This window comes from Grammomys surdaster, unplaced genomic scaffold (genome assembly GCF_004785775.1).
Source record: "Grammomys surdaster isolate TR1022 unplaced genomic scaffold, NIH_TR_1.0 125984, whole genome shotgun sequence".
NCBI lineage: Eukaryota > Metazoa > Chordata > Mammalia > Rodentia > Muridae > Grammomys > Grammomys surdaster.
In genome coordinates this window covers 4,162,837-4,175,839 of record NW_021620800.1, presented here as the reverse complement: position 1 = coordinate 4,175,839, position 13,003 = coordinate 4,162,837, and the positions used below count along the sequence as shown (strand labels likewise).

Here is a 13,003-nt window from a genome sequence, read left to right as displayed (position 1 = left end):
GTGTGGTCTATGAAGGCCCATAGCTGATAGGGGTACAAGCTGGGACTCACTGGTTGCCAGACTAGCAGAACTACATGAGCTCCAGGTTCAGGGAGACTGTGTGCATCAAGTAAGATGGAGAGTCAGACAGGTCATCAGTGGCCTCTTCTGACTTTTGTGTACATCTATACATACAAACACAGGCACACACACATGCAGGCAGACACACACACACACCAATGTTTAGTCAGCAACCTACATTCACCACAAAGTAAGAAACGGGGGCCGACAGACAATGGATGAGTATGAGGGCAGCCTGGGACTGTGTCTCAGAATATTAGAAAGGGGTCTAAGGTTGTAGGTAAGTTGGCAGAGTGCTTGCCTAGCATGCATAAGGCCCTGGGTTCGATTCCCAATACCCCGTAAACCAAGCACGACAGTCCGTTGCTGTAACTTTGGAAGTGGAAGTAAGATTAGAAGTTCAAGATCACCAAGCTGTGCAGAAAACTGGAGGTCAGCCTGGTCAGGACGGTCTACAAAGGAATAAGCACTAATCATCTGAAAAGCTATCAGTTTTGGTTTTTGTAGTGTTAGGGATGAAGTCTGGGGCCTTGCCGAGCTCCTCCCAGCGCGGCTAGACCCCTGTATCAACCCTTCTGCCTGTCTTGAGCAGCGTGTGGCTCTCCCTGGCCATCTGATAACCTCCAAGTGCAGCAGCTGTGCATGTGCTCAGTCGCTTTCTATTCCAGTTGGAGTAACTGGTCTAGCAGGCTGAGGCAGTCCGTCTACAGCACAGGTGCGGTGGGGGTGGGGGGTGAGGAGGTGGGGGAGGGGTGGGACAAGGACAGACTTCCTGCCGTGGCGGAGAAAGAGGAACAAACACCTCTCTCTACAGTGCTATACTCAGCCAGGCCCTGCTGGAGCCTCACTGACCAGAACCTTCAGTTTATGTACAGCGGCTTTCCCTCAGAACGAGCTCTCACCAGTTAACACTGTGCACACGACTGTGCCCATGCTCATCAGGGCCCATTCTCCTTGTACAGGGGTCAAGAGCAGGCTGGAACATGATTACTAGGAGTGTTCCCATGCTGCAGTCAACGTGCTGTCAAGGGGAACCACGGGTTAGTGACATAGAGACTGAATACAGGAAGGGTAGACTGGGCAGGAAGTGGAAAGCCGGTCGGTGGGCCAGTGTCCAAGATCAGTCTTGGGATGCTGCAGGAGCAGACTGCTGAGTGGGGGAGGAGAGGGTAGGTCTAAGCAGCTAGGGTCTTAGGGCAGGATGCCCTGGAGGGCTGAGAAAGGGTGTGGTGGGGTACATAAGTGGGGGATGGGAAGATGCTGACTACAGAACTGGAGACAGAATGCCCACTGGGGTGTCTGCTGGATCGGGACACTGGCCTCCAGGCCAAGAGCAACCATTTTGTAACTACTACCGTGCAGACAACCATGATCCTGCAGTCAGGAGGTGGTGGTTCAAGACCCACCCAGCTCGGTCTCCAAAATAAAGAGCGATATTAAAATTAACAGTTAATAGCTGGGTGGTGGTGCATGTCTTTAATCCCAGTACTCAGAAGGCAGAGGCAGGTGAATTCTCTGTAAACTCAAGGCCAGCCTGGTCTTCAGAGTTAGTTCCAGGACAGCCAGGGCTACAGAGAAACCCTGTCTTCAAACAAAAAATGATGGTAACAGTTAAAGTTAGGGATGGTGGCCCTCATCTGTGATCCCAGCACTTGAGAGGCTGAGACAGGAGGATTGCTGAATTCCAGACCAACCTAGGCTATGCACAGAGATGTCTCAAACAAGACAAAACAAAAAAGAAAACGAACAATAAACCAAACACTAAATGACGGTAGTTAATTTTATATGCTAAGTCTGAGGCAGGAGGAACGCAAGTTCAGGTCCAGCTTGAACATACAGTGAGACCCTGTCTCAAGGGAAGGGAGATGATAGAATAAGGCAAACACACATATATTTGAGTATAAAAATTTGTTTTAATTTGTATAAATAAGACGAAGTGTTCTACTTAAATAAAAATGCATCTGGGTCTTCTTGTATAACACAGAATTCCTCCACGGGCACCTGCTGACCCGGCGGCCAGCAGCTCTGCTTACACGTGTAAACGAGAATCGTCCCAAACTCCACAGTAAGACCTGAAAGACATCACTTGCTCTAGATTCCACAAGGAGAGTGACGCTGGAGCCTCAGAAGCTCAGATCCCTGACTACACAGCCAGTTCAAGCTGGCCAGGCTATATGCCCCTGCCTCCTAAAATAAAAACAAAAGGAAACTATATCTGTATGTATGTGTATATGAAAAACTGCAATAATAAATAAACTTAATTTCTTTAGAATAAAACCAAAACCCCATAAAAGCCAGCAAGATGGCACAGTGAGTCACAGCTCACGCTGCCCAAGCCTAAGGACCTGAGTTTGGAACGCCAGAAACTATGTACAAAGCCAGGTGAGCCGGGTGTGGTGGTGCACACTTTTAATCCCAGCACTCAGAAGGCAGAGGCAAGCGGATCTCTGAATTTGACACCATTCCTGGTTTACAGAATGAGTCTCAGGACAGCCAGGAGTACAGAGAGAAACTCTTGTCTCGGAAAATCTAAAACAAAAGCAGACAAGGCAAAGCCTGTAATCCTAGTCCTCCTAGAGCTGGGAGGTGGAGACTGAGATATCCAAGCCAGCTAACCTGAGTACAAGGACGACAGCAAATGAGAAGACCTTGCTTCAGACAGTGCCTGGGCTTGCCCTCTGATCTCTACACATGTGCTATAGCATGTGAGCACACTCACACATGTGTGCATATATAAAAATAAATATTAAGATAAAAAGAGGCTCCATGGGCGGAGATGGTACACACCTTTAATCTCAGCACTCAGAAGGCAGAAGCAGGTGGATCTCTGAGTCTCTAAGTATGAGTTCCAGGACAGCCAGAGCTAAACAGAGAAACGCTGTCTCAGAAAAAAACAAAAACAAAACAAAACAGTGTGTCAGGGATAGAGCTCAGCGGCACAGTGCCTGCCCAGCGTGGAAAGGCTACAAGTTCCATGCCCAGGACTGCTAAAAGGAAGAACATAGGAAGAGAAAATGCTGAGTTTTGATGCCTAGCCCTGGAAAATAGAAAAAGCAAAACCAAAGTTTCCCCAGTGAGTCCCAGGCCAGCCACAGCAGCTTCATACAGTGCCAAGAAGATAATAAAAAGCCAGGACCCCAGGATGATACCCCTAGAAGGCTGGAAGGAGCAGAACTTCTGGAGATGAGCCCTAGTGGGGCAGATCCTTAGGTCATCAGGGTCATAATCCCAAGAAACCAGACCTAATCGGTCCTACCCTATCTTACTAGCTAGCCACGTGGTTCTACCATATGTAGCCTAGAGACTTAGATACGGTCTTATTATTAGCCCTGGTTAGCCTGCCTGGAACTTGCTATGTAGTGCAGACTATGCCACCATGGTTGGCCACCCCTAGTCTCAGATATTTTACTATAGGAATATGAAACTGACCAATATATTAATTTATTATAAAACTATATTCTTTATTTTATATATATGTACATGCACCAGAGGCACGCATGAGCCTAAGGAAGTCAGAGAGAACATCAGATCCCTTGAAACTGGAGTAACAGGTAGTGTAAGCTCTCTTGTGGGTGCTGGGAATTGAGCTTGGGGTCCTCTGGGAGAGCAGCCAGTACTCTTAACTGCTGAGCCACCCCTCTAGCCCCAACCCAACCCTAATTTGATCATCAGGATCATAATCCCAAAGGAGACCAGACCTAACCTGTCCTACCCTACCTTAACTTGTTCTCTTTTTGAAACAGTCTCTGTGTTGTCCAGTCTGTCCTCAAGCACTGTCCTGCCTCAGTGTCCTGAGAGAAGAGGACTAGAAGCATGTACCTAGCCACAGGCAAGCAGGTTATAATTAATTTATATTTGTCGTGTATGGGTGTGCACGTATCCTGTAGGTGCACACCTGGAGGTCAGAGGACAGCTCTGCAGAGGCAGCTATCTACATGGTTCTATCCCTTATGTGTAAATTAGCTTCTTCAGTCTCGACTCATCCAAATGGTCATTGTTAGTGTGGTATTAGAATTTTGCAGGAATACAAATTTCTTACAATTTAATGTCTCAATCCTTTTATGACAAGCTCAGTACAGGCCTTCTTACCTAGATTAGCACCGCTCAGCATGCTGACCAGTGCTGGCATCAGCTGAAACTCAAACGTCCTCTGGCCTCCACAGCCACTGCAGGCTGGGATCTCAGAGACTTCAAATGTGGGGCAGGACAGAAAGAGAGGCTCTCCACTCCACGAATACCTAGGGCGAGGAAGGGAAGAATCATGCATCAGAGCAAAACACAGCAACCCAGCATCTGGGCCACTGTACAGCATCAGGAGGAGAACTAGACAGCAGGGAAAGCCACACTGGGGCGAGGCATCACTGCTGTCTGTGGAGAACATCGAGGGGACTGAAGACTTGTTATCACTAGGCTCAGTGCCACCAAAGGCCATAAAGAGATGAGCTTGGGGTCACTGAACCCCTTTATATGATACTCTTCTTTTTTTTTGTTTTTCTGTTTTTTTTGAGACCGGGTTCTGTGTGTAGCCCTGGCTGTCCTGGAACTCAGAAATCTGCCTGCCTCTGCCTCCCAAGTGCTGGGACTAAAGGTGTGTGCTACCACTGCCCAAGATGTAATGCCTAATGTGCTGTCTCCTTTTCCTGCTTTCCATAGCTACTATTTTATTTGATTTGAGACAGGGTTTCATTATGTAGCTGCTGGCCTAGAGCACACTATGTAGACCAGACTGGACTGAAGAGATCCACCTGCCTAATCCTAATTGCCTAATTACTGCTTAGTTAGTAACAGGCCGTCTTGTTGAAAGTGTCCTGCTCCTGTGTGGGGGTCTGGAAGAGAGTCCTCTTTGCCTAGGGGCAGAGCAGGTCTCAGAGGATCACTTCAGTCCAGGGTACAGTCTCTCCCTCACTCTCATCTGGAAGGGTCATCTATCTTCCAAGACTGCTCATCCGGGAGTCCAAGGTGACTGCAGGGTTAGGACAACGACTTATCTTCAGTCTTGTGGGGGTGGGGGGACACAGGTTGGACAAGACACTTACAGGCTGGCCTTTGAGCCCTGCCCTAAGTTACTTCATACAACATGAAAGCGCTTCAGGCTGAGCCATGCCCTAGCTCCATTTTGAGGGCAAACTCAGAAGCTGGGTGGCTCTCCCTCACCTTGAGAGAGACAGACAGCACATCCCTGAAAGCAGAGAGGCCACACTCCGAGATCACAGAAGTAATAGGAACCACATGGGCACACAGATGCACTCATACCACATCAGCAAAACCAGGACCAGAAAGGAATCCAACACACCCAACCAAGGACCTGAAATCCTCACCTGGACCCCACAAAGAGGACGCCTGGGTGACTGACCCCCAGCAGTTACACACTGCTTGGTGTATATTGCCAACTGTGCAGTCTTTGGCTCAGCTGGGCCATGACTTACTGAGAAGTGCCCTCCGTCCCAGTAAACCCAGCACTGTTACTCAGCTGTGTGGCCTCCGAGCTCTTGCACCTTGCCTCTGCAGCTTGGTGTCTGCAAAGCTCATCACCTGATATGCTGGCATCCACAGCTTGGTGAGGTATCTGCAGAAGTTCACTACCTGGTCTATTATCTTCATATCTAGACATCACAGTGACTTCACTGGGCTCTCCATCCACTCCCCACTCGGCCTCCAGTAAGGCTTCAGTACCTGTCTGTAGCCATTACGTAACCCACACAGAGATGCAGGTCTGCACATATGCATATTATATGCACCTGTAGGTGCTACGTGATATAGAACCTGACTCTGATTAAGACCCAAATCAAATAACCCATGTTTGCCAACAGCCAGCTATCAGGGGAAATGGATATTATTTGGCTAACTAAAGCCAGAATTACCCACACTTAAGTATAGTTTTTAAAGCCCAGGCATGGGGTACACACATAAAATTCTAATATTTGGAAGGTTGAGGCAGGAGGATCAGAAGTTCAAAGTCAGGGTCATCAAGAGAACTCAGCAAGTGAAGACACTTGCTACCACATCCGAGGAGCCGAGTTTGATGCTCATCCCTGTGATGGCAGATAGGATTAGAGGAAAAAGCCACACAGATACTCAGTTCAAAATGTACATTCTGGAGCTGAAGAAATGGCTCAGCGGTTAAGTGTGTGCACTCGTCTTCCAGGAACAGAGTTCACCTCTTAGCACCCACATCAGTTGCTTTTAACTTCAGCTCTAGTCAGCATGTCTGACACCTTCTTCTGGCCTTTAAGACTAACTGTAGACACACACACACACACACAAGTTTGAACGGAGGCTAGGGGTGCACCCTTGCTTGCCATTTGTGAGTTCTTTTGATTCCCAACACACACAAAGTGGAGTTGGGGAGAACAGAGCAAAAAATCAGTTATACACACAAGCTGAGGATGTGTGTGCCAAGACTATCTACTTAGCATGTGTGCAGCTCTGGGTTTGACGCCCAGCACTGTATAAGCTGGACATGGTAGTGCAGGCATATAGATCTCAGCCCTCTGGAGATGGAGGCGAGATAATCAGAATCTTTTCAAAGTCTTTGCTTATTTATGTATGTGGGTATTTTGCCTGCATGTATTATGTGTGTAGCACACAGAAGGGCAGGGTTGGTGCATTGGTGAAGACCCTGAAGCTCTTAACTCCCCCGCTGAAGAGCGCAGTTACTATTAGAACGTTATGCAGGGCAAACATCCAGTCTCCTGGGAAGGGTGTCCATTAGCTTAGCTTCTGGATAAGGTTTTTTTTTTTTTTTTTTTAAAGATTTATTTATTTTTATGAATGTGAGTACACAGTTGCTGTGATCAGACACACCAGAAGAGGGCATCAGATCCCATTACAGATGGTTTTGAGCCACCATGTGGTTGCTGGGATTTGAACTCAGGACCTCTGGAAGTGCAGTCGGTGCTCTTAACCACTGAGCCATCTCTCCAGCCCCTGGATAAGGTTTTTAAGAGCTGGGCCCTCCTAGGCCAGCTTTACTCTGAGGGAAAGCTCAGCCTATATGCAGGAGTGCCCTCCACCCCGGTAAGGCCTTCTTGTCCTCCTACACTTGAGGCATCCAGGTAGCAGTCGAAGAAATCCTCTAGGCCAGCCTGGGTGTGGTTAATGAGCCAATCAGCTGCAGAGAAAGACTTCACAACCCACATCTGCAGAGCAGGGAAGGTTTACTGCTTTTGGTGCTATCGAACCACACAGTTCAAGGATTTCAAACTCATTCAACAGTTCAAACAGCATTTTTCTCTGTTTTCTGTCTTTAGAGTTACTGTTTTCTTTGATGAGCATGAACTAAGAGACAGAACCACAGACAAATGCACAAAAACACCAGTCATGGTGGGCTCAGTGGGTGAGAGCACTGACTGCCCTTGCAAAGGACCAGGGTTTGTTTTCCAGCATCCTCAAGGTAGCTCACAACCATCTTGAATTCTAGTTCCAGGAGGTCTGAAGCCCTCGTCTGCCCTCTACAGGCTCCTGCATGCACACGGTGCACATGAACTCACGCATGTACACATAAAAATAAAAACTAGGTGGAAAGGGATAAAGTAAGATACCCGGAAGTCTCCTCTAGCGTCCACATGCAGTGCGTGCACAGGCGGCAGACACTCAAGAAACAGCACCGTAACTGACGCTGACCCGTACTGGGGTCGGTGTGAATCAGGGAGCTTCTTTACAGTCAGTTCCAAGACAGAAAAGTTCCCAGCACCCACCTGCAGCGGCTCACAACCACTAGTTTCTGGATTCCATGGGCACCTGTAGTCATGTGCGCACACACACACACCACAATTAAAAATAGTGAAAGTAAATTTTAAAGAGGATGAGTGCCTCACTGTTTCTGTGGCTGTCCAGCCGATCCTCCTGCCTTACCTTGAGGAGTGCCTGGGCCGCTAAGCGCTGGCCAGCATGCTGACACTACAGTAAACACGTGTCTTCTTTACCTCAGAATCTGCTCCTGGCAAACAGAAATTCTCTTCATGAACTTGTAAAATGTCGGGTCTCCACTGCTAATGTTGGTCTTCTCGTACTTTTCATCCCCATCCCTAGAGCTAGCGAGAGAAGCAGAGACCATGTGAGACTATCAGTGTCTGGGGAACTGGAGAATCTGCAAGAGGAACAAGACACATTTCTGCTTTCTGTATTGTGTTAATTGTGTGTGCTGGGGGTTGGTCACATGTGCCATGGCTCCGATACAGGGGTCAGAGGCCAACTTTCAAGCGATAGTTCTCGCCCTCTTTAGTGCTTTGGCATATGGTCTTTCTAGGTCCGGGCTCTCACTGGAGCCAGCAGAGCTTATGAGGAAAGAGGAGAAACAGCACTGCCCTTCTCATTTTATAAGTGAGAGCTGAAACTCTGAAGTAGCCTCAGGGTCTGAGGCAGTTCTGGACTCACAGCAAAGTCACCAAACAAGGTGCATCTCTTCTCAATCATCTGCCTCTGCTCTAAAGACGCTGAAAACGGAAGGCAGTCAGGAAGTGGCCTAACAAGATGGCACTTGCTGATTATTTTAAAGACCCGAGTTCAATCCCCAGAACCTACACACTGAAAAAAGAGAAAAGGCTCTTACAAGAGGTCCTCTGAATTTCCCATGAACCATGGCAGCACGAGCAGACTCACACCATAAACACATGCACACATACACATTTCTTGTCAAGGATTTGAAAAAAATAAAATCAGAGCCAGACGATGGTGGCGCATGCAGAGGCAGGTGGATCTCTGGGAGTTTGAAGCCAGCCTGGCTTATAAAGTGAGTTCCAGGACAGTCAGGGCTACACAGAGAAACCCTGTCTCAAAAAAAAAAAAAAAAAGAAAAAGAAAAAAAGAAAGTAAGATGCAGTAAATGAAGTCAGAAGAGGCTGTGGATGCAGCTCAGCTGGAAGTGTTGCCCACCAGTCAGAAGGCCTAGGTTCGGTCCCAAGCCCTCATACAACCTGCCGTGGCAGTCTCTGCACTGATAGTGGAGGCAGAAGGATCAGGAATTCAAGGTCATCCTTGACTACAAAGAGCTTAAGGCCAACCTTACCTAGATGAGACTGTCTCAAAAACAAGACATCAAAATCAAAACAGGGTTCAGGAGACGGTTCAGTGGGCAGAGGTACCCGCTACCTTTCCTACAACCCCATGGTGGAAGAGGAGAGCAGACCCCCTTCCACGCCTGACCTCTACATGTGCACCCCATGTGTGGATGTACATAGTAAGCAAATGTAAAAAAGAGTGAAAAGTGAGAAGAGAATGGGGCTAAGGAGGCCGAGGGTGGTAAAACCCTCACTTAGTGCGCTCTAGGCTCTAGGGCCCTTCCCTAGCACCCAGACACAAGACAGGAACAAACGAGCAAATACAAGAGCAGAAAAGGAGCTAAAGAAACGCTAGTGGCCTTTTAAAGACCACGATGACTTCTGTTTGCTCATCTGGGTTCAGGTCTTGCAGGCATTCAGCAGCAGGCCTGCAGGTTAATGCAGGCTGGCTGATACAGATAGCCCAGGCCAGCGTCTGCTCTTCTCATCTGACGGGAGCGAAACAGAAAAGCCCAGTTACAACCCTCCTCTCTAGAACTTGCCATGGGTATCAAGACAAAAGGGAACCAACTGTGGCAGGTTCCTGCCAGCGCCTCTCAACCTTGTTAGCAAGCTCTCACCCTAGGGAAAGCAGCTGCTCCATGTCAACACCTTCTCTCTGCTGGTACTCCTGCAGAAGGCTGTGGGCATGATCAAGATCCATGAAGTTGCCATAATCCTCCTCCTCCACGACACAGATATAATAGGGCAGGAACTGTGGCGCTTCCATGGGGGCTGCCAACCCTTCCCCGGAAGGGGAAGGGCGGGTAACAGCCAGGGCAGTGTCCTGCAGGTGAAGAGCTTGGAGCTTCTCGGTCCAGTCTAGCACTCTGACGTCATTAGAATCACTTCCCAGATCTGAGGTGGGTGGCGGCGGAGGCGTCTCCTCGGTGTCACTTCCCCAGTCATGTGAGCCTTCACACCAGTTCTCGGCTGCAAGGCCACTGCCCTGATTCTAGAACAGTGAATGAAAACAGGCCACTCACACCTCGACGGCTTCACCAATACCTTCAGCTTCCCCACCCACTCATGTGTCTTCCCAGGGAGCCTGCGCATCAGTCCCTTCCTCTCAGGAAGTACTAACATATGTGAAGTGAAATTAATTCCAAAACCCCAACTGTGCAAGAGGTGATTTAAACACTGTCTTTTCTTTTCCAGGGCAATGTATCATATGTAGGTCCAGGTGTCTTCACCTATCTGTCCCACAATCTTTCTGTTGTGCTTCATGTATTATAGGGACACACACACACACACACACACACACACACACACACACACAAAGGACTACATTTCCCAGACTTCTTAGCAGCTGGGATGTTAGATTAGATGTATTCAGGGGTTAGCTACTCAGGCCTGCCTAAGAGACAAGAGTGTAATGGAGAGTAATGCCAGAAGCTCAAGCTCATATCAACCCTGGGGAGGTTGAGGCAGGATGATAGCCATGAATTTGATGTCAGCCTGGGTGACACAGATTTCCAGGCTACCCTGAGGTATGGATCCAGAACCTGTCTCTAAACTAACCAGAGCGGGAGGGTAGGTTCTGAAAACACAGGTAGATAAAGACAGCATGCCGGGCTCTGTGACAAGGGCAGCAGCCATTCATCAAACCACACCTAAGTATCCTAACGCAAGAGGCAGCCTGGCAGATGGGCCAGTTCTGAGAGGTGCTTCCAGAAGTCCTTGCTGGACTTTTCCCTGAGGCTATCAATTTAGCTAGTAAAGATTTAAATGTCTTAGCTTAAAAAGAAAAAACAAAATCGAAGTATTTTTCTACCTCACACACAACCATGTGTGCCAGGCACATACATGAATATATATGCATATATAAGTATATACATTTCCCTATATTTATTCAAATGAGAAAATCAGTAAACTGTATGTCTCAAGTATAAAAGAAAGTCACAAAAGCTGGAGAGATGACTTGGTGATTAAGAGCACTGGCTGTTCTTCTAGAGGACCAAGGTTCAATTCCCAGCACCCACGTCAGGCAGCCCAGGAGATCCACGGTGTCCACAGACACCTGCACTGATGATCACATAGACACACGCATGTATGTATAACTGAAAGTAAAATCATAAGAAAAAGTCACAAAACTGTGATTCCGAAAGTCTAAAACCCATTCCATTGCACATTAAAGAACCAGGTTTTAAAAGTTTTGTATTAGGGGCTGGAGAGATGGCTTAGCACTTACATTAAGCAGTTCTCAAAACACCTGTAACTCCAGCTCAAAGGATCTGACACATGTGTGAGGCATACAACACAAACAATTTTTTTTTTCCAGACAGGGTTTCTCTGTGTAGCCCTAGCTGTCTTGGAACTTGCTTTGCTCTGTAGACTAGGTTGGCCTCAAACTCAGAAATCCACCTGCCTCTGCCTCCCAAGTCTTGGGCTTAAAGACATGTGCTACCACCACTTGGCCTAGATTCACTCTTATTTTATGGTGTGGGTGTTTTTCCTGCATGCATGTATGTCTGTGCACCATTGTGTGCTTGGTACCAGTAAGGCCAGAAGAAAGCACTGGAACCCCTGGAACTGGAGTTACAGATGATTTTGAACTGCCTCTTGAGTGCTGAAATTCAATCCTGAGTCCTCTGAAAGAGCAACTAGAAATCTTAGTTGCCCAATCATCTCTCCAGCCTCCAAAAGTAATCTCTTTAAAAACTTTCCTAAGGAGCTTGAGAGATGGCTTGCTGGTTAAGAGCACTGTCCACCCTTCAAGAGATCCTGAATTCAATACCCAACAACCTCACGTTGGTTCACAACTATATATACTGAGTCTGACGCCTTCTTCTGACACCCAGGTGTACATACAGATAGAACACTCATACTTACAGTAAATAAATGAATCATTTTAACCGTCTTAAATAGAATGCGGTGGTTCACAGCGGTCATCAGAGGACTGGGGAGATTTAAGCCAACGAATTTCTGAGAATTAAAAGTCAGCTTGGGCTAGAGAGGGGAGGCTGTGTCTCAAAAAAACAGACCGACAGCGGTTGTCTTCAACGAGTTGCTGGAAAAGATCCTCAAATTATAGGAAAAAAAACCCATAATGTGCCAATCAGAATCGCTTTACCTGCGCGTTCCGAGTCTCTTTCTCTGGCACTTGCAGGCACTGGGAGCGGAACACCTTCCAGCTTAGAGGCAAGACAGATGCCGTGAGGGTTCCACCCCGGACGTCCAGCCCCGCCTAGTGTCACCCGGCCCGCCCGCCCCCTCCAGGGACGAGCCTCCACTACAGGACTTCCCCGCCTACCTGCGCGTCTGGCTGTCGCCGCAGCCCGGACGGGCACAGGCGAACACGAACAGGAGCCGATGGAACGGGGAGCCTTCCAGCGGGCAGTACAGCTGCACGACGAGCGAGAGCGGCTGTGCGCAGCGGTCACACCGCGGCCCCGGGGTGGAGACGGCCGGCAGGGCGTCCTGAGAAGCGGGGCAGCTGCTCAAACCCGGGGGACTCACTCCGCTCCCTCCCGAGGGACACCCTTTCCACCGACCCCGCCACGGCCTCTGCCAAGGCTTCGCAGCCGCACTCACCGGGACGCCACCCAGCTTGCTAGCGGTCCAGGCGGCGAGGCCCTTGGGGCAGCCCTTCACCGCCGCATCCCGGAGTCCCAGGAGCACACGCGTCCGGACGGCCGCCATAACAACTGGGCTCCCACGTGTCAGCGCGAGCTACGGTGGCCGACAGGGAGCGTTATCTGCGCACGCGCGCCGCCTGCTCCTCTCCCGACTCCGCCCCGAAGCTGTCGTGGGCGGAGACCACATGTTTTACTTCTGATATCCAGAGACTGGATCTACAGAAAGGTTTAACTAGAAATCGACAGCTGGAAACAGGATGACGGCATTGGCAATCAGCAAGAAACATAACAAAATGTCTTTAATTTTTTTAAAAATAGTCATTTATT

General features: G+C 48.7%; 1 protein-coding gene across 3 annotated transcripts; it reads right to left on the bottom strand.

Annotated features, from left to right (window-relative positions):
* Window positions 1–1,953: 1,953 nt before the first annotated feature.
* On the bottom strand, window positions 1,954–12,764 carry Pdcd2l (programmed cell death 2 like). Of its 3 annotated transcripts, none has more exons than XM_028754191.1 (7): window positions 12,633–12,764; window positions 12,352–12,518; window positions 12,172–12,232; window positions 9,680–10,053; window positions 7,986–8,093; window positions 4,150–4,298; window positions 1,954–2,132 (listed from the first exon to the last, which is right to left on the bottom strand). In XM_028754191.1, the coding sequence occupies exons 1-7, from the start codon at window positions 12,738–12,740 to the stop codon at window positions 2,002–2,004; spliced, it is 1,098 nt and encodes a 365-aa protein (XP_028610024.1). In that variant the 5' UTR covers window positions 12,741–12,764; the 3' UTR covers window positions 1,954–2,001. The 3 variants fall into 3 exon arrangements, 1 of the variants encoding a protein (XP_028610024.1); XR_003709582.1 differs by having other exon boundaries at window positions 2,021–2,132; window positions 2,848–4,298; window positions 12,633–12,761; XR_003709583.1 differs by lacking the exon at window positions 1,954–2,132 and having other exon boundaries at window positions 4,233–4,298; window positions 7,915–8,093; window positions 12,633–12,761.
* Window positions 12,765–13,003: the final 239 nt, after the last annotated feature.